Source organism: Alnus glutinosa, chromosome 3 (assembly GCF_958979055.1).
Source record: "Alnus glutinosa chromosome 3, dhAlnGlut1.1, whole genome shotgun sequence".
Taxonomy (NCBI): domain Eukaryota; kingdom Viridiplantae; phylum Streptophyta; class Magnoliopsida; order Fagales; family Betulaceae; genus Alnus; species Alnus glutinosa.
The window spans coordinates 6,731,832-6,759,072 of NC_084888.1; the positions used below are offsets into that span (position 1 = coordinate 6,731,832).

At 37.9% G+C, this 27,241-nt stretch overlaps 4 protein-coding genes and 1 non-coding gene across 5 annotated transcripts; 4 read left to right on the plus strand and 1 right to left on the minus strand.

Annotated features, from left to right (window-relative positions):
* Positions 1-2,147: 2,147 nt before the first annotated feature.
* LOC133863104 (uncharacterized) lies at positions 2,148-4,049 on the plus strand. The gene is made up of 3 exons (XM_062299099.1): positions 2,148-2,489; positions 2,906-3,136; positions 3,462-4,049. Exons 1-3 carry the CDS (start codon positions 2,148-2,150, stop codon positions 4,047-4,049), a joined length of 1,161 nt encoding a protein of 386 aa, XP_062155083.1.
* Positions 4,050-8,608: 4,559 nt separating this feature from the next.
* On the plus strand, positions 8,609-11,603 carry LOC133863105 (uncharacterized). The gene is made up of 6 exons (XM_062299100.1): positions 8,609-8,893; positions 9,108-9,350; positions 9,468-9,809; positions 9,891-11,091; positions 11,173-11,366; positions 11,484-11,603. Exons 1-6 carry the CDS (start codon positions 8,609-8,611, stop codon positions 11,601-11,603), a joined length of 2,385 nt encoding a protein of 794 aa, XP_062155084.1.
* Positions 11,604-12,215: 612 nt separating this feature from the next.
* LOC133864585 (protein ABIL1) lies at positions 12,216-18,620 on the plus strand. The gene is made up of 9 exons (XM_062300965.1): positions 12,216-12,523; positions 14,123-14,205; positions 14,938-15,088; positions 15,180-15,279; positions 15,378-15,470; positions 15,578-15,662; positions 15,800-15,852; positions 15,953-16,068; positions 18,064-18,620. The coding sequence occupies exons 1-9, from the start codon at positions 12,416-12,418 to the stop codon at positions 18,217-18,219; spliced, it is 945 nt and encodes a 314-aa protein (XP_062156949.1). The 5' UTR covers positions 12,216-12,415; the 3' UTR covers positions 18,220-18,620.
* Positions 18,621-19,953: 1,333 nt separating this feature from the next.
* On the plus strand, positions 19,954-23,581 carry LOC133864805 (UDP-D-xylose:L-fucose alpha-1,3-D-xylosyltransferase MGP4). The gene is made up of 4 exons (XM_062301222.1): positions 19,954-20,707; positions 21,412-21,573; positions 22,226-22,441; positions 22,972-23,581. The coding sequence occupies exons 1-4, from the start codon at positions 20,228-20,230 to the stop codon at positions 23,182-23,184; spliced, it is 1,071 nt and encodes a 356-aa protein (XP_062157206.1). The 5' UTR covers positions 19,954-20,227; the 3' UTR covers positions 23,185-23,581.
* A 652-nt stretch (positions 23,582-24,233) lies between these two features.
* On the minus strand, positions 24,234-24,305 carry TRNAG-UCC (transfer RNA glycine (anticodon UCC)). Its single transcript has one exon. It is a non-coding gene; the product is annotated as a tRNA-Gly (tRNA).
* Positions 24,306-27,241: the final 2,936 nt, after the last annotated feature.

Here is a 27,241-nt window from a genome sequence, read left to right on the forward strand (position 1 = left end):
CCCAATATTTTCCCTACTCATCTTTGTTCTTCTCTAATCTCTCATGGAGCCTCCATCGGATCCTTGCCTAAAGAACTAACAAGGCTGGCTGAAGTTGCCGCCGGAATCCATGGAGCCACCGTTCGAATCCGACGACAGAGACAAATCCGGCTACAAAGAAAGAGAGATCCGTCCAATGACAAATCCCGACCCCGACCCAAACCCCAACCACCAGGCCGACCCAGATCCAAACCCCAATCACCATTTCCCCCATTTCTGCTCTTCAGCCCCTCTTGGTCGAATCTCCGACCAATGCCCATAACAAGATCCGCCTCTTGTGTTGACGAAACTGGCACATATCTGGCCATTTTGGGCCAAACCGGCACAGATCTGGCCGCTCCACGTTCCGGCGTAGATTTGGCCAAAAACGGTAAATGCTCCATTGAGAGAAATGAAAATTTTAAAGGTAAACGCATTTGGCTATGGGTATGGAATTGTGGCTATTGTCTGCGGTTTCTATTTGGTGAAAGTCAGAGGTTTCTTATTACTATGGGCGACTGGAAATTGGAAAGCACAACTACGTTTCTCCTTTGACGGCAGAACTCCATCCATGATGGCGGTGGCCTTCAGCAGAATCTGACGGCGCGTGGGGCTGAAGAGGTGGTGGTTTTTTAAGGCCAGTTGGACTCTTGAAATAAAAATTGGAAAGTTTCCCATGATTCAGTGCTTTCATACATATTGTATTTTAGTCATTTAAATGATGTGTCAATTCTTTATTGGAAGCTGTAAAACATCATTTTTACAGCCCATCTTTATAGAATGGGCTCTCATAAAATAATTATGCGATTAAAATGTAATTTCTACATTAGTCATAATTAAATCCAGATTAATGCAATTTTGTGAACCACTCTATGATCCATATGCTTGCTGAAACGGATGGCTCAATCAATTTTGCTCTTGAGGAGCGTTTTCTTTAGGGAATCGGACCAAAGGTATAATTGTAAATGAAATGCGCCATTGAGATGGAAGATATCAAGTGAAAACAACGGGCTAAGAGAAATTGGTACCGGCAAGGGGATCGGAATACGCAATATTTTCATGCGTGGGCGAGCCAAAGACGTCGAGCCAGTTTTATTAGCTCAATTAAAGATCTCACGGGGAATATATGGACAGACCAGGATGATATAGGAAATGCTTTTTCCAATTATTTTCAGCAGCTTTATTCTTCAGAAGGAGTCTCTGGAATTGAAGAATGTACCAATTTGGTTACCTCCAGGGTATCCCTGGATATGAATGCCATGTTGTCAGCAGTTTTCACACCTGAAGAGGTTGACCAAGCTCTAGCTCAAATGCATCCTCTCAAGTCACCGGGTCCGGATGGTTTTGGAGCGAGCTTCTATCAAAAACACTGGCAGATCGTTGGTGATGAGGTTAGAAAAACTATACTGGATTTTCTTAAGTTGGGTGTATTTGATCAATCTATTAATTCTACTTACATAGCCTTAATTCTTAAACTCACAACAGCCTTTTGTGTTAGTGAGTTTAGGCCTATTAGCTTGTGCAATGTTCTTTATAAGCTAATATCAAAAGTGCTAGCAAATAGATTGAAACAGGTGCTACCTTCTGTTATTTCACCATTTCAAAGTGCTTTTGTCCCAGGTCGGCTAATCACCGACAATGTATTGGCGGCGTATGAAGCTCTACTCTCGATGAATACGCGCATGAGGGGCAAAAAAGGCTATATGGCAGTGAAACTAGATATGAGCAAGGACTACGACCGGGTTGAATGGTCGTTTCTCAAAGCGATGATGAGGCGGTTGGGATTTACGGAGTGCTGGATTTCTGTGATTATGAGATGTGTTTCAAGTGTGTCCTATTCGGTGTTGGTGAACGGTGTCCCTTATGGTAATATTAGGCCATCTAGGGGACTTCGTCAGGGGGATCCACTATCACCCTACCTGTTTTTGTTGGTGGCGGAGGGGCTGAGTACGATGTTGGTATGGGCTGAAAGGGAGGGTAAAATTACTGGAGTTCCATTCTCAGGTGGTGGACTTTAGCTTAGTCACTTGTATTTTGCCGACGACAGTCTCCTTTTCTGTAGGGCCAACTTCACTGAATGGGGCCGTCTGTTGGGGATCCTAAGTTCGTATGAGAAAGCATCTGGTCAGATGCTTAATGCAGCAAAGACTTCGATCTTCTTTAGTAAGAACACTCAAGCAGAATTTAAAGATTTCTTGAGGTCCTCCGCTGGGATTTCCATCACTTCAAGTTATGAAAAGTACCTAGGTCTCCCAGCATTGGTGGGTCGTTCTAAGTACAAGACGTTTGCGAGGATTGAAGGTAGAGTGCGTAAGAAGATGGATGGGTGGAAAGAGAAATTTCTATCTCAAGCCGGAAAAGCTATTCCTACTTACAGTATGAGTGTTTTCCAGCTACCCAAGAAACTTTGCAACTCACTTAATTCCTTAGTGAGTCGTTTCTGGTGGGGTAAGAATTATGAGAGCAAAAGGGTACCCTGGATGAGCAAAAGGCTCACTTAATTCCTTTGGAAGTTTTCAACAAAGCTTTATTGGCAAAACAAGGGTGGAGGTTGATGAAATTTCCAAACTCTTTAGTTGCTCAAATATTGCGAGAAAAATATTATCCAGATGGGGATTTTTTGAAAGCTCTGGTAGGACAGCGTCCTTCTTATGCATGGCGAAGCATAGTTCAAGCTCGAGAAGTATTGGAGAGGGGAATTGCTTAGAGGGTGGGAAATGGAGAACTTATTCGGATTTGGGGGGATAAATGGCTTCCTCCTCCACAATCCAGCTTGATTCATCATCCTCTCCAAGGCTTAGCATGTGATGCTCGGGTCTGTGAGCTCATAGACCCTCATACGAGATGGTGGAATTATGATCTAATACGAACTATATTTGAGCCATAGGAGGCAGGGCAAATCTGCAATTTGGTTTTAAGCCCTTTAGGTAGTGCAGATCAAATTGTCTGGCAGGGTACAAAACATGGGCTATTCTCGGTAAAAAGCGCCTATCATTTGGAGATGCAACACAGGAAGCAGTCTAGAGGTGAAAGTTCAAAAACAGGGCTGGTGGAAAGGATTTGGAAGACTTTATGGAATCTGAATGTGCCGCCAGTTGTGAAGCACTTTGCTTGGAAGGTGTGTAATAATATTCTTCCAACCAAAGTTAATCTATTTGCTAAGAAAATTGTCCCGGATCCTTTGTGTCAATTTTGCTTTAGGGAAGAGGAAACTATTGTCCATCTCTTATGGTCGTGTCCTTCTTCCATGGCTGTTTGGCAAGAATGCTCGAAAAGAATCCAAAAGATGGCTTTCAAGGTTATTGATGGAAGGTGCCTTGTAGAAGGATGGTGGCAACAGTTAGAAGGGGTGGATTTTGTTTTTACTATTTTCTGTGGCAAGACAATTGTGGCTCAGGCGTAATGCCTATATTTTTTAGAATTCTTTTATGCCCCCTCTGCAGGTTATACACAAGGTGAAGGCTATTATTGAGGACTTTGATGGAGCTAGTGCCAAAATGGAGAAGGAAAGGAGGCTCTCAGGTCCTGGACGTGTCAGATGGCAAAAGCCTCCTGTGGGGATAATGAAAATTAACTGGGATGCAGCTTTGCACAAAGAAAATAAACACATGGGAGTAGGGGTCGTTATCTGTGATGATAAGGGAGATGTTGTGGTAGCTCTATCCAAGATTGTTCCCTACATTGTGGATCCTCTCACTGCAGAGACAGTGGTTGTTTGGCACGCTGCTAGGTTGGTTTGTGAGATGGGTTTTCAAAATGTGCTAATGGAAGGTGACTCCCTGAGTGTTATTCAAGAATTGCAAAAGCAGGGTCCTAATGGGAGTGGTTGTGGACAATTGATTATAGATACAAAGTCTATTCTGTCTAGCTTAGATTCTGTTAGTTTTCAACATGTTAAAAGGGATGCTAATAAGGTGGCACATTGTTTGGCAAAATTTGCCCTTTCACAAATGTTAGATAAAGTCTGGGTGGAGGATTGTCCTCCTATCATCCAGCCTATTGTACTTGCGAAACAAGCGGAAGATTATTGATTAATGAAATATCCTCTTTTCTAAAAAAAAATAAATAAATAAAAATGAAATGCACCAGAGAAATGTTGATTTTAACCGTTGGTTTCAGCCGAGGTTTTGTTTCTTAGCCTTTGGATCAAGCTTGTTGTTGTATTGGACTTTTTGGCCCATCTTTCTTGATGGCTCAAGCTTGGGCTGGCTCATTTAGTTATATGGGCCCAAAAAATGTATTTGTGTGAATGGGGGCTTAGCTCTGGATCCCCTACAAATTACAATGACGTGATTCAAGATCTACAAATATTCAAAAAATTTATATTTAGGAGTAGTTATTTTTTTATGCCTATTTTGAAACATATTTGCTTATAATTTTAAGGTATATTAATGCAAAAGCAAACTTTTGACTCCCATTTTTTTTTTTTTAGTATTTTGTATTCTCTTATCGCAATAAACACATTAATTAAATAACTTAAACATTATTGGGATATGGACCGAGTAGGCAGCCCATATCCTTAGGTTAGCCCTAACGACCCCGGAGTCCATTCAAGTGAGGTGCGGGCCCACCAATCGATCACCCATGAGCGGAAACCACTCACCTCTAGATACATTTGGGTATCCATCATAAATAGGCTAGGGTTGAGTATTTGCCCATTCGTTCAAGGCGATCGCTAGGAAGGAACAATGGATTAAAACCCCTTCATGATTGAGTTCTATCTATAGCCCTCTATTACAAATGGAGGGCTCCGACTGACAACAAGGGACACGCCCTGCTATATAAGACCCAATAAACAAAATCGATTGATGCGAGTACGAACCCATTGCCTGATAGGTAAGGGAGGCATTGATTGATTTGACAAGACCTGCTCCTTAAAATACATTTAGGCCATACCCTCCTGGAGCCTCGAGATCTATTGTACTCAATGATTGTTGGATTGCTTCAAACATGATTGATTTGATAGCTAACAAACATCTAATTGGATAGTTAAGCCGCTTAATGTAGGCACAAAGGGGACTAAGGGGCATAGACATGACTAGCTGCCTAAGGCGGGTACGAAGGAAATAGGGTAGACATGGCCACTCAAACGACTGAGGAACTATAAAAGCAAAAATAAAAGATAACGGTAAGGGATCTTTTATTTTTTTCTAACAATTGAACAGTCTACCATTTTTTCTTATGTTTTTTGTTCTCAAACACCATATGACTTAGGCATCAGAGATATCTCCCGCCGGCCCGCTCTGACAAATTCCTTTGTCTAATTTCATTTCTTTTGTATAAATCAAAGGTTAATGATACCCCTTCCAAATGGTGTAACCAAACATCAAGAAAAAAAACATAAAATACTTCTAAAAACATAAAAATGTTTTTTCCTTTTATTTATTTATTTTTTTTTAAAAAAACTTCCCACAACACATTAAAAACTTCCTTTTTTTTGTAATTAAAAAAGAAAAAAAAAATTTCTTCCTCTGACGTTCTCTGTGACTTCGGGGTGAAGCTGTTTGTCCTCTCGTCCTTTAGGGCTGGGAGTTGTGTTCTGGGATGCACTATCTCGTTTTTCCAGAGGTCGGTGACATTCTCCAGTGTTTTCTCTAGAGAAATTCTTGAAAGGTATACTATGGAGGAAGAGTTGTCTGAAATGTGGGGGAAGTTTTCCTTATTAGAGGATGAAGATGTAGGAGTTTCCTTAGATATTTCTGATCTAGACCCGTTGGTGGATCGGGGAAAGGTATGTCTCATTGGAAAAATTCTGGCAGACCGTATAGTGCCAAAGGAGTTCTTTAAGGGCCCTTTACGGAGGGCTTGGAGACCTGAGGGATCGGTCTCATTTCGGGTGATAGGTGAAAATTTGTTTATAGCTGAATTTGAACATGCTTGGAAAAAAGATAGAATTATGGAGGGGCGTCCCTGGTTATTTGATGGAAATCTTGTTTCACTAGCAGAGTTTGATGATATAACACCACCATCTAAGATGAATTTTGACAAGGAATCTTTTTGGATGAGAATGTAAAACCTCTCGCTTGCTTGTATGAGTAGAGAAGTGGGTAATAAGATTGGGAGTTCGGTGGGAGATGTTGAATAGATAGATATGCTGGAAGATGAAGCAAGGTGAGGCGAGTTCCTCAGAGTTAAGGTTCTCATGGATTTATCTAAGAGGTCGGAAGTTGCACCTTCCAAACCAGTCTACTTGGGGGTAGCTTTCAAGTATGAGCGACTACCCAAATTTTGCTTCAAGTGTGGTGTTATGCGCCATGGGAAAGCAGGGTGTCTCAGACAAGGTAACCGGCAATTCGGCAAGAATGAAGAGCTCCCCTATGGGAACTGGTTAAGGGTAAGTTACCCGATACGCCGAAGAAATATTGGTCCTACCCAACCGAAACAAGGAAAGCATGAAAGGGAAGCTGGAATTTCACAATTCTCTGGTAACGATGGGAGTATTCCAAACCATAGCCTGGTTAAGACTTCACCGGTCGGAGTTTTTCAGGCTGGAAGTTCCAGTGGAGTGTCTAAAAGTGCACAAAATTTGAGAAATCTTAAGGCAGCACTACAAACAAGGCCTGAGACGAAAAATCCGGAGTGGCAGAGACAGGGTAGAAACTCTGATGTGATGGAAGGACGGGATGGCCATACCCAGTCCGTTCATATGAAAAATCAGGAGCAGACCCAGACTCTGTGCAAAGTGAGTGATTCGACCAGACCAGAGAAGATTTCCTTGGATACGCAGAAAAGAAAAAATGCGGATAATATGGAAGGACTAGAGGTCCTTCGGGGCTCTGCTCCTCTCATGAGGAAAGTCCAGCTGGATGGAAACAGTAGGAACGAAGAAGAGTCTTGTAACAAGGACGAATTGATGGATATTGAGAAGGGAAGCGAGGCTAATGCAGATTAGAATCTTAGCGAGACTAAAAGTTGTCCTTTGAATAAAAAGGATGTGATGGAGAATACAGAAGCAGATGAGGCATCTAATGGGGGCAACTTGGGAATTTCATCTAGTAAATTTCTAGGCACGTGGGATCAAAAGCTGGGACGTATGACTTGGGAGCGGATGAATGAAGACCAAGATATCCAGCTAGACCTTGATCCTCGAACCCAATCCTACTTTCCACGCGTTAGTTCGTTAAGCTCGGATAATCCAACGCAAACTGAGAACCCCCCACGTAAGACGTTATCTCTGGAACGTTCCTCTTCCCCCTTGAAAGTGCAGAATAAGGCAAGTAGCAGAAGTACTAGAGCTCCAGGTGCGACTTGTAAGAAAAGAAATAGAGCTGGTAGATCAATGGGGAAACTGAGTGTCCCAATAGAAGATGATGATAATCCTAGCTATGTCGAGAGAGTTGATTGTGAGGAAGATGTACACTTTTCAAATAAAGGCAGACAGGTTAGTGGCGTTCTTGGGGTGGCTCAATGTGAAGAGGCAGGAGCTGGGGTACAGCCCCGCCCATTGCCATGATTTGCCTCAGTTGGAACTGTCGGGGGCTTGGGAACCCCCGGACAGTTCAAACCCTCAGAAGGTTAGTGAGGGAAAAGAAGCCCGTTTTGGTTTTCTTAATGGAAACCAAGATTATGCAGAATAAGAGTAGTTTGTTGAAGTCAAAATGGGGTTTTGATAATGTTTTTACGGTGGACTATAAGGGTCGCAGTGGGGGGCTAATTTTGTTGTGGAAGACGGAAATAGAAGTCGAGATCCAAAATTATAGCAGGCGCCATATAAATGCAGTAATCTAATGCTCCAATGAAGAACCGAAATGGAAGTTTACTGGGTTTTATGGTCACCCAGACGCTAATAGACGACGCGAAGCTTGGTCTTTATTGCGCTGCTTGGCTAATTTCTCTCCAGAACTGTGGTTGTGTATTGGAGACTTTAACGCAATCATCTCCTCTGTGGAAAAATATAGTTCATCCTTTAGGCCTTCACCACACAACTTTGAATTTCAACAAGCTTTGGCTGATTGTCATCTGGTAGATTTGGGTTTCCATGGTCCTAAATTTACTTGGACAAATGGTCGTAGTGGCACTGAACTGATTCGAGAAAGACTTAACAGAGCAGTAGCTAACGCAGAATGGAGAAGTTTTTTTAATGTTACAGAAGTCAATATGCTAGCTCGATCAATTTTAGACCACAATCCACTCTTATTATCTTGCTCCAATAGTCAAGAAGTAAAGTGGAAGAAACACAGATTCTTTAGATATGAGGCGGGTTGGGCAAAGCAGAAGGAACATGGGGACTTGATTAAGAGAGCCTAGCAAACTGGGCCTTCGCAGGGTGATCAATGGAAGACAGTACATGGCAGATTGAAAAGATGTAAAAAAAACTCTAAAACAATGGGTGAGGAAGAAGGAAAATCAAACAGAGGTCAAAATTAAGGAGGTATCTCAACAATTGCTTGATGTTCAAATGATAGACTATGGATTTAATAATGCAGACGAGGCTCCTCTCCAGTATGAATTACACTCTCTGCTGGAACAGGAGGAAATCAAATGGAAACAAAGAGCTAGGGAGGATTAGCTCAAATATGGGGATCGTAATACAAAATTCTTTCATGCTTGTGCAAATCAGAAAAGTCGAAGGAAACTGATCTCAAAAATTATGGACAAGGATGGTAGAACTTGTACTACTCAACATGAAGTAGAGAATGCTTTTAAATTGTATTTTCAAGACCTTTTCTCTGCCGGGTCCACCTTGGAAGTGGAACAAAGTTTGGCTGCCCTTGAAAGAAAGGTCACTTCTCAAATGAATGAAAGATTGGTGGCAGACCTTAATGTAGAGGAAATCTCTCAAGCTCTGAATCAAATGGCTCCTTTAAAGGCTCCTGGTCCAGATGGGTTCCCAACTGCTTTTTTTCAACAGAACTGGTCTACTATTCAGGAAGAGGTCTGTTCTGCTATCCTTCATTTTTTTCAATACAGGGATGTTAGATGCTTCTATAAACAAAACCTATATTGCCCTTATCCCAAAAAAAACTTCTCCTGGAAATGTCACTGATTTTAGGCCTATTAGCCTTTGTAATGTCATCTATAAATTAATCTTAAAATTTTTGGCAAATAGGCTTAAAACAATCTTGCCTTATATCATTTCTCCTACATAGAGTGCTTTTATTCCAGGTAGGCTAATTTCTGATAATGTTTTAGCTGCCTATGAAGCTATGCACTCCATGCAAACCCGTATGTGGAGTAAGACAGGATTCATGGGATTTAAACTGGATTTAAGCAAAGCATATGATCGGGTAGAATGGAGCTTTCTGAAGGCTGCTATGCTTAGATTGGGTTTTGATGTCAAATGGGTTCAGCTTGTCATGGCTTGTGTGACCTCGGTGCAATATGCAGTCTTGGTTAATGGCAATCCAGGGGAATTTTTCTAGCCTTCACGGGGAATTCGCCAAGGCGACTCGATTTCTCCGTATTTATTCTTGATTAGTGCTGAGGTTTTCCGTTATCTACTATCACAGGTGGAGAAAAATGGTATCATTTCTGGTGTGCCCACCTCTCCAAGAGGTCCAAAAATCAGTCACCTCTTTTTTGCGAATGATTGTATCATTTTTTGTAAATCTAATTCTGTGGAATGGAGACGAGTTCTGAGAATTTTGGGGATCTTTGAGGCGGGCTCTGGCCAGAAGGTGAACTTGTTGAAGACATCTATTTTCTTTAGTAGAAACACTTGCCAAGATAGAAGAGCTGAGATTCGTAGGCTCTCTGGTTTGACAGAAACTAACAGATTTGACACTTACTTGGGGCTGCTTGCTTTGATTGGAAAGTCTAAGATGAGAGCTTTTAATAGTATTAAGGAAAAGGTGGAACATAAACTAACAAACTGGAAAGTTAAATTCCTCTCTCAAGCTGGCAAATAAGTGTTGTTGAAGGCTGTAGTGCAGGCGATCCCTACTTATAGCATGAGTGTTTTCTTGTTGCCAGCCTCACTTTGCAAAGATCTTAATCGGTTGATGCAACAATTTTGGTGGAAGCATATGGCAAACTCCTCAGGGATACATTGGATGAGTTGGGAAAATATGGGTAGGGCCAAAAAGATTGGAGGCTTAGGTTTTCGGGACCTCAATTGCTTCAATAAGGCTCTTCTTGCCAAGCAAGGTTGGAGACTTTACCAAAATCCCTCTTCTCTCATGGGCTGCATTCTAAAAGCAAAGTACTTCCCAAATTCTTCCTTTTTAAAGGCTCCCTTAGGCAATCGTCCTTCCTATGCTTGGAGAAGCATCCTTTCAGCTCGAGCATTATTACACCAAGGCCTTATATGGAGAGTTGGAAATGGTGCTTGTATTAATATTTGTGGGGATAGATGGATTCCCACTCCTACCTCTTATTCGGTTCAATCCCCTCCAGCTTTGCACTTAGTTGACAACCGTGTTCTTGCTCTTATTGACAAGGATTCTAAAAGCTGGAATTTGCCTTTGCTGCAGGCCTTATTCAATCCAGAAGAAGCCAAAGTCATAGCCTCAATCCCTCTCTGCCCGAATCTACCACCGGATCGCCTAATATGGCTAGGTACAAAAGATGGTAATTTTTCTATAAGGAGTGCTTACCATCTAGGCTTGGAAATTAAGGATCGAAAGAGAGGTCAAACCTCTCAAATTGAGAAGGGTACTGATGTATGGCGTTCCATGTGGAACTTTCAAGTTCCAAATCAGATTAAAATGTTTTTGTGGCGTGCTTGCAATGACATCCTCCCTACTAGGAAAAATCTTCTGAAAAGAAGGGTAATTGCTGATGATAAATGCCCTTGGTGTAACCTAGAGGAGGAATCTACAGCCCATGCTATTTGGTTCTGTCCAGCGACAAAAGATGTATGGAATGTAGGCCACTCTATTTTTCAGAAATGTGCCTTTGTTGAACATACTTTTATGGAGATTTTCCAGCTTTGTCTGAATCGTTTTGATAGGGACGAGATGGCTTATTTTGCTGCAATTGTTAGACGAATATGGCTGAGGAGAAATACTATGGTCTTTGAGGGTGTTCCTGAACATCCAAATAAGACCTACGCTGATGCTATAGTTGCAGTGGACAATTTCAAACGCTGCATCAAGGATGATCAGGACGAAATTCCACTTGAACAGGTTGAAGGTCAAGTTCCTCTTTGTTAGAAGACTCCTCCGGAGGGCACTATAAAAGTTAACTTTGATGCAACTATTAACAAGAAAACAGGTTTTACGGGTTTGGGCTTGACTGCTAGGGACTGTATGGGGAACCTGTTGGGAGCAAAACGTTTGACAAAACCTATGTTGTCTGATGCTCACGCTGCGGAGTTAATGGCAGCCTCTTATGCTGTCACTTTCTGCTTGGAAGTAGGCTTTTTCAATGTGATTTTTGAAGGAGATGCCTTGAATGTCATAAGGGAGGTGAACTCTAAACCCCTATTTCTTTCCAGAAGTGGCCATCTTGTTGAAGGAATTAAGCAAGAAGTGTATCATCTCAGATCCTTTGATTTTGTTCATGTCCCTTGAACTTTAAATGAGGCAGCTCATACCCTTGCAAAATCAGCAGCTACTAGTTTTTGTGATGATGTTTGGTTAGAAGACATTCCTTCTTGTATCTTTGATATTGTTGCTAAGGAACAACAAGTCCCTAGATCCTGAAGTTTTTGTGTTTTTGGGATCTATTCCTTACTGTTTTTTAAGTCAGTTTTATCTAGCTTAGGGTGTAGGGGTCATGTACCCTATTTTCTGTTTTCTGCCTTTGGGCTTTTCAATAATATATGGTAGCACATGCTACTTGTTCGAAAAAAAAAAAAAAAAAAAAACCTTTTGGTCACAGAAATTCATCTTAACAAAATCAAGAAATAATTCTATATACAAAATTCTTTTACAAACTAGTTCTAACCTTTACACTGCATTTAAAAAATATATATATTTTTCTCAAAAACAAACCTTTTAAAAATTGAATCTTGCTGAAGTTCTCCTCGGAGAGACGTTATTTAATCATCATCAACTTCATCATCATCATCATTATCTTCATCATTAATGTCATCATCCATATACGGATTCCCACCTCATAAAGGGGGACAGTTTGGTCATTTCACGGTGTCATAGCTGGACACAGACGATTGCCGTTGTTCTTTAATCAATGAAATCCACCGTCTCAATAACGCCTATCAACTACCCACGTACAACTCATAATAAAATGATAAATGAATAAAGTAGCTATATACTCCACCTGCTGTCATTTTCGCTTCCCATTAACTCCAAAATCGCATTTGCCGAGATTGCTTCGACCTCACTCTCACTCTCTCTCTCTCTCTCTCAAACCACTTGCGTATTAGCTCTCCAACCGGAACCTAACCCCAAATCTAACCCTTAATATATTCCTTTCTTTTTTCTTTTTTATTTTATCAATGCTCTCGAGCTCTTGCATTTCGTTCTTGTAGTTGACCGTGAAATTCATAGCGTCGATGATTGGTACTAGAATGGAAGTGGAGCAAGCGAGGCCAGTCAATCCGGCCATGACCTTCGACGAGGTCTCCATGGAGCGCAGCAAAAGCTTCGTCAAAGCTTTGCAGGTTCAGCAACTCTCTTCGCCTAATTTGTATACTAATGCATTTGTAGACGAGTTTGTTGCCGGGTTTTTGGGGCCAGATCTGGATTCTTGTTGTTTCATTGATCAGCTTTGTTATTCTTGGATTTCTTTAGTGGTCAAATTTTGTGCGATTATTTTCTTTACATTCATGGGTTTGACTTTTGTAACTTACGCCCTGTTTGGCTGTTATGAAATAAATATAAGGAAGAGAAAAGGGGTTGAAAATGATGGAAAATAATCGAGTCAACTGAGTCAAATGATTGTATTAGGTGGACTGGAATTGAGGCCTTTTAACCCATTATTTTTTCTTTATCTATTTTCTTGGCAGTCAGGAGAGGCATTAGTGTAAACTTTCTCATTTTGTGCATTGCATGTGGTCTGTTGTAATCTATGCTTCGTGTCAGTGGCTGCTGGGAAATTACGTGCTAAATTTGATGAATTCTGTTAACGAATAATGAGTGCGTTGCACTACTATGAGGAGATGTAAGGGTTATTTTGGCGCAGAGGGTGGGGCCCGGAGTTTTCCTTGCATACAAAGGATCGATAATTCGAATAGCTAGCCTTTGCAGAAATATTGCATAGATTGGACAAAGGATATATATATATATATATAACATTAGTGTAGTTCAAGATAGATGAGTGGCATTAGTGATGAATGCATCCATCGAGAGCTGGAGATAGCACACTTATTCAGGGACAAATGAGAGTAGGTGAACTGGAATTGCAAGACTAATTGACTTAAATCCGTTTAATGGCTCCATATATTTGGATGACTCTTCTTTCATTGCTGTGTACTATACCAGAATTTGAACCTTCAACCTTTTGATGTGCTCAGACGAAAAAGAAAAAAGAAAAAACTCATTTTGCTACTAAAATATTTTACTAGATGAGGTCTATTTATATGTTCCCTTATGTTCGAGTTATTTTCTACGAGGATATTAGAAGATTTTTTATTTTTTATTTTTTTATATATATAAAGGTTAAAAAAATACTTGAAGAATTAAATGCAAATAGTACTTTTTTAGAATAAAAAATCTTTTTTTTTTTAAAAAAAAAAAAAAAATGTAAAAAAAAGAATATCATATGTTTGCTGTTAGTTATTCCTTTGTGTACAAGGGCATATTAGATATGTTATATCATTTTGATATTTTTATGTGGCACAATTTCCCAAAATAGATTTTACCCATTTAGGCATTTTTAATTTATCTCACTACATGAGTCCTGAAAGGCAGGAAACTCATAACTTGTATCATTAAATTCATGATACACACACACACCACACACACACACACACACACAAAATATGCTATTTGTCAAGCTGTACTTGTTTATGTCACAGCGAGCAATATCAGGTATATGTAATATGGTCAGATACCTTTCATATTATCTATTTTTTTTCTGGGATTGCTTTGATTTCTTCTATTTGTTAAAAGATTTTTGTGCTTATGCCTATTAAACTCTTTCATGTAGTATTCTTATGAATAATTTCTTATGAATAATTTCTCGTCTGCCAATGTGGTTATGTTGTTTGAAGCAAAATTGTTGCTTTGATTCTAATCTAATTCTTTTGCTATTATTCCAGGAACTTAAGAACTTAAGACCTCAACTATATTCTGCTGCAGAATATTGTGAAAAATCGTATCTTCACAGTGAGCAGAAACAGATGTAAGACTACCCATTTCATTGTATGAGAGCTTATGTCATTTCTCACACTGCTGTTGTTGTATGAGAAAAACTGATGACCGTATGATCTTAAATATTTGCATGTAACTAAACCAATATCATCGTATCAAAAGAGATTCCTACGTGGCACTCTCCTAGACTAAGAATATGACTGAACTTCTATGATATTATCACAGAAGAAGTCGGGATGTCAATCAAATACTATCTAGCATCTAATGAAAAACTTAGAATAGATGCACTCAATGATTTTCAAAATTTGCATTTGGCATAAGTTTCTCACTAACATTGAAGAGTAGGACCCAAAAGTATATGAATGCCACTTGAAGAAACAACATGGTGAATAGAATAAGGGATAGAATTTTAAAGCATATGGTCTAACAAACATAAACCTTTAGATTGATTTGGAAAATTTTACAAGATAGGGCACAATTGTGGGAATGTAGGAGGGGCTCATGTTATGTTGGTCCTGACCTTTAATTTGCAACTGATATGTACATGCAATATATGTTAAAGATAGTACATACACATTTTTCTAAATTTTATGATGTGATTCAAAATGTTGAAAATAGACATGATGGTATATCGTTGTCCTAGATAGAGTTGGAGGCTGTGTGGCCAACCCCAAGAACTTAGGACAAGGGATACAAGGCTTTGTTAATTTTTTTGAGAGAGAATCAAAGATATCTTCATGGCAGAAAATTGGTTTTGTCTCAGGGTACTGGACAATCTGAAAGATTATGCTGTTCGAGCCCTGGTAAATGCTGTTGATCACCTTGGCACAGTCGCTTACAAGTTGACTGACCTCCTCGAGCAGCAAACATTAGAAGTCTCAACTATGGAGCTTAGGATTTCTTGTCTAAATCAGGTAAATTCCTCACATTGGTCTAATTGGATGTGCTATTGTCGAGGGATTGTTGAATTGATAGAGCTGAACCAACATGAATTCTTAATAACAGCAACTTCTGACATGTCAAACATACACAAAGAGAGAAGGTCTCAGGCAGCAGCAGTTGCTGGCTTTCATCCCTAGGCATCATAAACACTACATTTTACCAAGTAAGACTAACTATGATTAGCTTCTTTTAGGATTTAGAATTAGTAATATGAGTTTTCTAACTTCTTTTTCTAATTTTCTGGCTTCACCTCCAACGTAGATTCTGTCAATAAGAAGGTGCATTTTAGTCCACACATACAGACTGACGCTAGACAAAACCACTTTCAACCTAGAGCTCATCTTCAGCCGTCAGGTATGTACTTCATAGTTTTTCAGCATGGATATCTTGCTTTTTCAGTTTTATATTTTGGTTTTGACGCTACTTCTCATTTGGCATTATTTATCATGTGTTTTAAGTAGGTGTCCTTGCATCAAAAACTCTTTCCTGGCATTTAGCCTCAGAAACGAAGTCTACCTTGAAAGGGACCCCCCATGCTTCGACCAGGTAACTATAAAAGGTTCTTGTGTAAAGTTTCAATGGTGGACACGGTATCTCCTTTTCTGTATCTTTTGGTCTTGATATTTGAAGAGAGCGTAAAGACTTTTCTCTCTTGGGTTTTTGACATTTTCCTTTTTGAACAGCGCTGAAGACCCAAAAATTTCTGGAAAGACTTCTGGGATTTTCCATCTTGTAGGTATGTAGAATTAGTGTCATACCTTGTCATGTTATCTAGTTAGTTGCTATTGGACTATAGATGGATATAATACTTATGCTTAAAGCTCATGTGCTTGCAGATAATGAAGAGACTACCAAGTCTACCATGAATAAATCCCCAGCAGCTCATCTTCAGCTACCAAGTGGAGGTCCTACTTCTAGTGCAGTTATGCAAACATTGACTGCCACGAGAAGGGTAATGTCAAAATCAAAAAGCTCACAGACATGCGCAGCATTCTTTAAAGTGCATTCTTGATTATCGAAATTGAGAGTGGCCGGACTTTTTCTGTTTGCCATGTTATTTGCTTGAATTTCTTTATAAGCATGTTAAGGAGCAAGAGGCGGAAACTGGGGCCTGCCTCTCTGCACTTGATGAGGAGCATAGGAGCTTAGGGGTTGGGTTATTTTGTGGGTTGTGCTTGGGTCAGGTCGGTGTTGAGGTTGTTGCTTCTTGTATACTCCATGTGTACTAGGAACGCCTTACGCTGTTTTTTAATAAAATTTGCACTTATAAAACAAAAAGTTGTTAACCATTTGTAATTAACCTGGTCTGGGAAGGGTCATCAGTCATGATTATTTATTAATGTTACATTATATCTTTCATGAAAGCGTCTTAAAAACTTCCATATGTATTAGTATTACCATCTGATAGTGTGGTTACCTGTTATCAATCTTGTTGCCTTTTGTTTTCCTACTTTTCAAATTTATATCTTAATGAAAGTTTCTCACTGTGGGTATTAAACAACACGTATAGTCTTGGCATCATTTTAGGCATGATTCTCACCAATTAATCAGCATGACTATTGCACGTGAATGCAAGCAGAGATGTCAGGTGAAGTCTAAAAGGAAAAATACCTCATATGCACTCTGCTATGTGTTCTTGGAGTATTTCAGCTTTTGTGAAAAGCTGATAACTGGGCTGGGTTGGTAGGCTTGGTTATCATTTATAGACTGGCTCTGCAGCAGAACTATTCTATCATCTTTGAGGATAGGGCTGGGGCAGGTAGTGTTCTGAATGAATTTGCTTAGGAAGTCTGGGTTTTGAGTGGTCTGGGTCAGTAGGCAACGTGGTTCTGGTTTGCTTATATCCTGGTTCTGCAGAACTATTTCTATCTTATTTGGGTATAGTGCTAAGGCAGATTGTGATGCAGATGGTCGTGTGATAACTGTATTGCAATGATATTATATAACTGTCTCTGAAACAGTCATGGTTTTACTAATCAAAAAAATTTTGATAGCTTGGCAAGAAACTTCGTCAGCATTGATAGATCTGTGGGTGCTAAAATGCCTAACCCGTAAGATGAACTACCAGAATATGTTTTAAATACTGTGCTTTCTGAGTAAGACTAGAAAGCACTGGTTTTAAAGTCTGGAAGCTTTGGTTTGAGCCAGACTGCTTTGCACAGGGCTGAAGAACACATCGTATCTTTTCTACAAGAAGATACGGTATATGATGTTTGTCAACAATGTGGAGAATCTTTTTGTTTAATCAAACTGGTGGTAATGTGATGCACTCTTACAAATGTCTTAGCTTTAGGCATGTGATTAATGATACTCTTGAAATGGACATTGCTTGTGGAATTGGCATCTTTATGAGTTCACAAGACAACATTATGCACATCAAGCAACATAGTTGCTGTGTGCGTGTGTGCAGCAAAATATGTTTCTGGAGACTATTGATTATATATCAATGGGCTGTATACCATGTGAAAGAGGTTTTAAGCTGATTAGAATTTGTTAGATTTCATCAAAGTTCTCCAGCTAAGCATTTCCTTTTTATACTTACTTCTGCAGGTTTGTCTGATATAGTTTTGGGGAACCACTGGACTATGTAGTTCTTTCTGTCTTTGTGACAATATTTTCTGAAAAAGAATATCTGGTATCTGATAGAAAAATAGCATTAGATTAATATTTTCCAATGGTGTTTGTGTGTATTATCTAGAATGCATGTATTTCAAACATCAGATTGATCATATCAGATAAGCAGACTATTCAGTTGGCGTAGCTGTCTCTAGAACATGGGTTGCATTTGACCAAAACTAGACATTTGTTGATACAAGTCTGTGTTGACAAGGATTTTTGTTTCTTCATTGCACCGCACACTATTGCTTGTTCTGCTGTACCTGTTACCTAACTTAATATGATGAGTGAAATTAGAAAGCTGACACAAGTTATTTTTTTTTTCCCATAGGACACCATTGAGAGTTCCAAAGCGTTGACAGCTCACAGGTCATTTGAAAACCAAAATCGACAGATTGTACGTGTCCCTGTTCGCAGCAAGAGTGTACTATCAGCTTTCTTTGTCAAACAGAAAACACCAAAGCTGAAGGCTGGTTCTGTTGCATAAATCTTTTAAAGAAATCGAAGATGCCGCCCTGCAAACCTTCCCCATTATTGGAGTCAAATTGCCGGGAAATGTCTTCTGTGCTTGATAAGCTGTTTTCTTGGCCATTCGTCCAGAAATTGCTTGAAATGAAATTTACTCTACTCCAACCCTTTGATTTGGCTGCTGATAATGAGCAAATTGTGCCTAAAAGCCCGCTAATGAAGATGGTCAGGATCTGCTCGCCCAAGCATTAGCCCTGATCCATGATGTCAATGAATATTCTTTGTCCAGAGTATGTAAGTTCTATGCCATTGCCTGTGATTTATCACTGTTCATACAGTTGTACATGTAACACTGTAGTGAAGTTACTGTAAGAACATTTTGTGTCAATAATGCTGATTGATGATGGTTAGATTCAACTATATTTGGGACCAGTAATCAGTTAGGATCAAGAGCTTCTAGAGTTCCTTAAATTCTAACCATCATTTTTAAATTATTCAAATTTTGCCACCTCAATGTTTACCACTTTTAACATATTCTCAATCCGTAATGTTGAGGTGGTAATATCTGAATTATTTAACATGAAAACAATTATTGAGATTTTAAGAACTCTATAATTATAGAGTCTTAAGGGAACTCTGGAGGATACAGATGCAATTTTTCAAATCTTGATTGGGGAGTACATACCATGGTACCAAGATAGTTGGGATTTGTTCCTAGAACATAAGGACATGGCTTGATATTCTGAGAGCTTTTGCCACCAATGAAAATTTGCCAGATTATAGCTGTACTTCTTTCTGCAGGTATCTTTCCCTTTTCTTTTGATGAACTATGCCTGCTATACTTTCTACTTTCTAGTGCAGAGTACTTTACAAAGAAAGTATATTTATCATACTTTCTGCATGTTTCCTGTACATACCTCTATTTTTAATGTCACGTTTGAATAAGGAACCTTTAAAAAAAAAAAAAAAAAAAAAATAGGGCATTATACCATTTAGAGCTTTTTAAATCTCAAAAATCTCAACTTTTTATTTTTAAAGTAAATTGCCCAATATTCTACAACTTTTAAAACATATAAGTAATACTATATATATATATAAAGAAAAAGAAGAAGAAGAAGAAGAAGAAGAAGAAAGATTTTAGGAACTTTACTTACACGTATTGTTCTTTGATCAACTGAAAAGAGAATGATCAAAACAAATGAAATGAAAAAAATACTTTAGAACCTCCTTGTCCTTGTACTCTTTTTTAGATCTCAATTTTCAATTTGACTAATTTAAGATCGGATTTTACGAAAATTTTAAATTTAAGACTTCTGTATGTTTTTTCTTCAAATAAATAATAAAAATAATTATCACATCATACTCATAAAAAAAAAAAAAAAAAACGAGCCAGGAAGTTGCTCGTTTTAAAAAAATAAAAATAAAAATAGCATGTGTTTAAGTGTTTGGCATCATGGTTGAATCAGAATTCTTCTTTATTCTTCTCTACTTTTTTCAAAAACAAATAATATTTTATTCAACTTGTTCAAATTTTTTTAAATTCTATCTCACAAAATTAAATCTCGAAATTCGCACAATAAATTAAAATTAAATTCAAATTTTAGAAAATTCAATTGCCAAACATACATAAAATTGACAGAATGTTAAATTTAAAATACTAAAAAGAAAATGAAGGTCCAAAACATAAAATCCGAAAAAGGGAGAAATCAAAACCTCAAACACGTATTTATTTATTTATTTTAAAGTAGTACCTCAAACCCGCACATATGCATTTGCAGCATTTCGATACGCCACATTGAACATCGACACCCCCCTCTTAAACGGAGGAGAAGCACTCATCACTCTCATTAGTCTCGCTCTTACTCCCTCGGATCTCCGGTCTTTCAAAGATTTCAGCAAACCCAAAACTCTCTACTCGACCCAAAGCGTTCAAAATCTATCTTGTTCAATTCCCTTTTCCTTCCGAGCTGAGATTCCCCGAGAAATCCCGAATTCCCATTTCAAACTGAATCCCAGTTCCCCAGATAATGTCAACGTTATTGCACCAAAGACCTATTCATAACCCGTTTACAGATCCATATCCAATATCCCCTCGCTCTTCCTCAATTTCCCAAAGACCCATTTCGATTTTCAACCGGACCGCGCTTCTAGTTCTCCTGTCTCTTCTGGTAGTCCTTGGGGTCTTCTTGCCCTGGGCGGGCATGCCCGACTTCATCTTCTCGAGCACCAGACCTTCACTTTCGAAGTGGCGCGACTACACGCTGGCACAAGCGGCGTCTTTTGTGGCCAAGAATGGGACTGTGATCGTTTGCGCTGTGAGCCAGCCTTACTTGCCGTTTCTTAACAACTGGTTGATTAGCATTGCCAGGCAAAAGCATCATGATAAGGTGCTTGTGATCGCCGAGGACTATGCCACGCTCTATAAGGTGAACGAGCGGTGGCCCGGACACGCCGTGCTTGTCCCACCGGCGCCCGATGCTCAAACTGCCCATAAGTTTGGTTCTCAGGTACAATTTTGGTTTTAACAACTGGGTTTGATTTATTTTGTCATTACATGTGCGTTTAAGATTATATATTATGTGATCGATCAATTCAAGTCTTTGTAACCGGAACTTATTGTGCTTCTTGATTTTTTTTTTTTTTTTTTCTCATCTGCTTTGGCACTTGCTCTTTGATGCTACATTGGTAATTAAAGACTTGCGATTGGTAGTTATGTGATAATCCTTATCGACCGTGAGGCGATTTTGGTAAATATTGAATTGATTTTTGAGCTAAAAACTACTATTCTAGCTGTTGAGGACCCAATCAATGTAATTGCAATGGCTGTGCTTGAATTGTAGGGTGGGCACACCATTTAGTCCTTCTTGTTCACTTGAAGAGGATTTGGGATTGAAGTTAAAAAATGATTGCTGTTATGTTTATTCTTGACTTCTTTCTTTCTTTGTAACTCCCTTTTCTGTTGTGTTTTCAGCTTGATTCTGATAAATAATATGAACAGAAGATGAATTGCTGCCAAGGTTTTAAGGACATGTTTTCTTTAGCAATTTGTTTTTCCCTTTGATGTTCTCTTGTAGTAAGGACTGAGTTTTGTCTTTTCACTTAAATGTTTCCTTTTTGTCCTGCCAACTTGTATAGATTTGGAAATGTTATCCCCATGGTTTATTGAGTTAATTGCATTTTGGAAGTAATCCTTGTTGGTTTCATTGTACAGGGATTCTTCAATTTTACCTCCCGAAGGCCGCGTCACTTACTGCACATTTTGGACCTTGGATATAATGTCATGTACAATGACGTTGATATGGTCTGGTTAGCTGATCCGTTTCCTTATTTGCAAGGGCATCACGATGTGTACTTCACAGATGATATGGCGGCAGTAGGTGCACCAATTTGCTTCTTGTCTTTGCTGTTGCCATTTATGTTAGATTAAGACCAATCCATCCCACATGAACCCAGATAGATAATGAAATTAGAATATGCTGGACATCAGTTGATATTTCTGTGTCTTCTGGATTCCAGTTGAAATTTTCTTTTGTTAATATCTTTTTGTCTTGCGACATCATAACAATGAACACGCTACAATTCCATTTTATAGGAGCCTGCCTTGAAAAGTTGATATCTTGTTGCTGAGATCTTTCAAATGCCCTCTAGATGCCAACTTAATGGCTGCCTTTTCCTGTTCTTTCCCTAGCCCCTGGCTCAAAAAAGCAGAGGAAAACTGCAATAAAAAAAGAAAAGACATTTAATTCCAAAATCTACCAAGATTCCCACCCCACCTCCCCGGGCTAAGTCATTGAAAGTCATTTGGTGGGTTCTAAGCTGAGTCAATATGGCTGGAGAGGAACTCAGAATTCAGTTATCCGATTTCTTTAGTATTCCAATGTATGCTTTGGACTTAAGCAGTAAATTATAATAAGATCATATCAATCTGGCTATGAAACTTCTTGAATGTAATCTTTTCTTATTGTTCATAACTGCAAAAACCACATGTTCACATCATCAATAATTTTTTCTTTCTGGATGACCAGGTAAAACCACTGAACCACTCCCATGAGTTGCCACCTCCAGGGAAAAAAGGGCGCACTTACATATGTAGCTGCATGATTTTCCTTCGACCTTCTAGTGGAGCAAAACTGGTTATGAAGAAGTGGATTGAGGAACTCCAAGTACAGCCATGGTCCAAAGCGAAGAAATCAAATGATCAGCCTGCTTTTAATTGGGCATTGAACAAAACTGCTGGAGAGGTTTGTTGTCTTTGCATTCTATTATCGCCTTGCTAATTTGTTTCATGATCCGGACTTCCCGGAGGAAAAAAAAAAGTGAAACTTTCTCATTTTAATATTTCCATGAAAATTGAATATGAAAAGGCCTCTTGAGGATTTTCTGCTTCTATTGACAGCATTGCCATGTATTGTTCAAAATATATAATGATGAAATCTTGATATAGTGGGTTTTCTGCATGATTTGGTTGATTTAGCTGTACAGAATATGTTCTAGGTTGGACCATGTTTGGTGTGAAAACTTGTGCTTTTTAAGGTCTTGGTTCCAAGCCTCCTGTAAGGCATACTGCAATAATTTTCGCTAAATCTATGCCGCATACAGTGAGAATTATTGGATTTTTTTTATGAATTAAATTTCTGAGATGTCTATATAAGTTGTATTGTTTGGAATCTTCAGATAATGTGTACCTGGGTTGCGCTTTGCGCTTCTAATGATAATCCACTTATAAAAAAATAATCTTCAGATAATGTGATGTTTGAAAGCTTTTCTGCAGGTGGATCTCTATTTACTTCCCCAGGCAGCATTTCCAACAGGAGGATTATACTTCAAGAACCAGACATGGGTGCAGGAAACCAAGGGAATGCATGTTATAATTCATAACAATTATATCACAGGGTTCGAGAAGAAGATAAAGCGCTTCCACGACTTTGGCCTCTGGTTGGTGGATGATCATGCCCTTGAGTCCCCTCTAGGCAGACTAAGATAAAGTGAAAACTTCTATCTCCATGTAGAACCAAGAACACTCTTGTTAGTGATTGTCTATTGCTCCTAGCCAGTGACCTCCACCTTCTTGCACAATTACTACTCCCGTGAACTCTGTGGAAGGAAACCTGGCATTAGCAGCTAACTTCCTTATGTGCTGATGGATTCTTCAAGAATTTAAAGAATATCAATGATCCGAAATTTCCTATGGCTTCTTTGGTGTTTTGGCAGGGCAGGTGGTCCAGTCAGCATAAAGGAGATGTCAACCAGTTACACCACTTAGATAGATGTGATATTGTCCATTATTTTCATTTTCAAAAAAGTTTACTTTTTTCTTTTGAAATTCAGTTATTAACAATTTATTACTCTATGTTATGGACGTCATTTTGTTGTGTAATCTTCACCAAACAAGTCATTATCTTCAAGATTTTATTTGATGTTTTTGGTTACTTGTATAAACCACCAAAATGTAGAAAATTGATAGATCCGGCAGTAATTGCTCTTAAGGTTTTTATTTTCTTTTCCTTTTAGTTTCTTTCTTTTTCTCTTTTTGTTTTAGGGACAAGCAAGTGTCATGTGAATTAAAGCTCTGACCAAATTTGAATAACCTACTTGTACTGATACTGATTAGAAAACATACTCAAACAACATGATCAAGGATAGAGTTTTTCCTTTAAATTGGGTTGAAAGAATTTTTGTTTTAATTCAATCTATAAAATTATAATGTTTTATTAAAATATATTAAAAACATATACTTTTTTAATAGCATATAAAAAGCATACGACTTTGCATTATTAGATTAGAGAAAAAAAAAAAATTCAACTCATTTTAGAAAAAACTTTATTTTTGGTGATAGAGTTTAATAATGCAACTATCTAACTATTTGAACTGGTTACTTTAGGTCTTACCTTAAAATATAGATGCAATATTACTTAAAAAAATATGCCCCCACTCATTTCTGACGTCAAACCTGCACCAACCCAATAAGATATTCTGAGCACTCAGGTAAAATAAATAAATAAATAAATAAATAAATGTTAAAATAAAAATCCATGCGTCTGCCGGGAGTCGAACCCGGGTCTATTGCTTGGAAGGCAATTATCCTAACCGTTGGACTACAAACGCCCAGATGACATAAGGCTGTAGAATTTATATTTAGAATAAAACAAAGAGGGTCGACAAACTATAAAATAAGTAGATAACTCGGTTTATTTTTCTTTTTCTTTTTTATAAAAATCAATAAATAAAATTGCAAAATTAGTCGTGAATTTAAGGCTGTGACAAATAATGTAAAATTAAGACAGTTATTAACCACAAATAACCGTAATTATATAATTAATTAGACTAGTTACAATTAAAAGTTTTAATAAGGATAAATAAAAGCGATTAATAATTGCTAATCGATTTATAATATATATACGCATATCTATCAACATCCTTGTCATCGAATATTGGGTTTTGGATGAATTGGAATTTTCTGAAATTGAGTCATGTATATTATGTAGTGACGAGATAAGCCTGCGGCGTGCGGCGTGCGGCGTGCGGTTGCCATCAGAATCAAAAGAGCATATAAAAGATGATCAAATTTAGGAGGGCAGTGGTTTGCTGCAGTGACTGTCAGTCTGTCACGGATACAGACAATTGTTCATCCATACTCATTACTCACCCTTCAAAAATTATGAAAAATAACTCGGGTTGGCAGACTGATGCCTCATAAATCAAAGGTTCGATCTCTTTTGTATTGCAAACAATTTCAAGTAATAATAGGCACTATTGTAAGCAATGTTACCACAGTAAATATACAGAAATTTTTTGATAGTAATAAGAGGTATTGTTCTAAGTCTAGGGATTATAATGTTTGAAAATACTAAAATAGGCCCAAAACAGTCTAATAACCGGCATAATCGCTAGTTTGTGGTTAAATGCTAACTGCCTTAGCGGTTCCGGTTGCGATTACTTAAAAATGATAATAACCTTAAACGGTTGTGGTTAAGAGGGGATAACCACAATCGTTTGTACACTCATAATTGCGACAAATAACCTCTAATGGCTTAGGATTGATTCGACTGACCACCCCAAGTAGGGTTGTACAAACTAACTGCCCCCTAATCGCTAATCACTTATAACCGTTAAACGCATAACTGCTTTTGAAGGCAGTTATAAATAACCACTAATCAATTAGGGCGGAGCGGTTAGCAGTTTTAAGGTTATTGGTAGGCGGTGGCTAATAACCGCTAACTGCCTACCCTTATATATGAATAGTAAAAATATTTATATTATATATTTAATATCAAAAAATAACTTCGATACATAAAGTTATGTAATTAATTTTATTAACAAAAAAAAAAAAGTCTATCCGCTCTAAAATTTTTATTCTCTTTGATAACAAGCAAATATTATATTTGGGATTACAATTTATTATCAATATCTTAAAATTTGCAAAAAAAGAAGAAGTTCAAATCACTACCTTTTAGCCTTTAAATCTAAGATTCTGGTACATTATTCAATTTTTTCCAAGGTTCTACAATTCATCTTTAAGCTAACAAATTAAGGGGATTTGATGGAAATCTCATTGGCCAAATGGGTATTTGAATTGGTAAGCTTTTAGGCAACTTATAGTCTTATACCGTTTTCTTCTTTCAAGTTCATTTATGTATATGGATATATAATTATTTATACTTTTCTTGGTAGATATTATTTAATTTTATAGGGAACGGAGGATTACAGTACCTTTGTCAATGGATACGACATGGATTATTTCGATTATTTATTTGATACGTCATTTCTTTTGTTTTTCTTTTTTTTTTTTTTTTTAAAAAAAATCAAGATTCAAAAAAGCCAAAAAACCTGCCAAAAAGTTCACATATAAAAAGCGCTTATCAACTGCTGGTTATAGGATTTAATAACCACTAACCGTCTAAGCAGAGCGGTTGTGGTTGTTAACATTTAATAACCGCCTTAGACAGTTGCGGTTAGTGGTTATATCCAATAACCGTTAACCGCAAACGCTTGTATAGCTCTATTTCCAAGGTTATAGGGTGGTTCGGCCATCCCCTTTTACCGATTCAGGGGTGGCCAATTACTCCTCAATAACTCTTTTTTTTAAAAAAAAAAAAATTAAATTTATAATTTTTTTAAAAAGTTCATATACCTCTCTCAAATTGTCACTTTATTGCTAATATCTATTCTAAACTATAGATTGAGTCAATGTCATTTATTAACTATCAAAAAATTGTCACCGACTATTCACAATTTGTTTTTAAAGAAAAATAGAAATGAAAACTAAATTTAAAACAAAGAAGAAGAAGAAGATGGAGACCGTGGTTGGCCATGAGGGTGATTCGTCCACTTTCCATTTGAGAAAATTGTGGGTGGTTGAACAATCCTCATTTGGCCAGGGTGCCTGACACCATTTTTTTTTTTTTTTTTAAAATATTTATGTTTCAATTTTTTTTTTTAAAAAAATTTATAAGAATAGTTTTATCTTATTAAAAAGCTTTACAGTTGGAAATACTCTTAAAGAATCATTTGTCACCCCTTGAAACTCTGCTAACTAATTTTACAATTTTTTTTTTCTTGGACAAAGACGATTAAATATTTGAAGCTGTGAACTAATTCCCAAGTCAAACTGCAGTTGATTAGCAACAAAATCGCAAGTTGGGATGATTTGTCCAATAAATTAAGAAGCTGTACTATATATATATATGTCTTATCCCTTATGTTAAGCGGTTTGAGATTTGAATAAAATATAGAGGAGATATAATTGGCCAATATTAAAAAATTAAATGTGAATTTAATCGTAGATTTTTAGAATCTACGAAATTGGTCAGAATCAGAGACCTTAAGCGGAAAAGGAGTACTGTAGGAGGAGGCCCAGCCAAAAAGAGAAAACTACAGAGGGGAAATAGCAAATAAATACGGAAAGTTCCTATCTTCGTCGCTATGACACGTGAAGGCATCAAGTCCAGTTGTCACACTGTTCGGATACTCCAATTTTTTTTCGCTATTTCTTTTGTTCTTTCATGAGAAAGCAGCTGCTTCTTCAGTTCTTCTTCTAAACT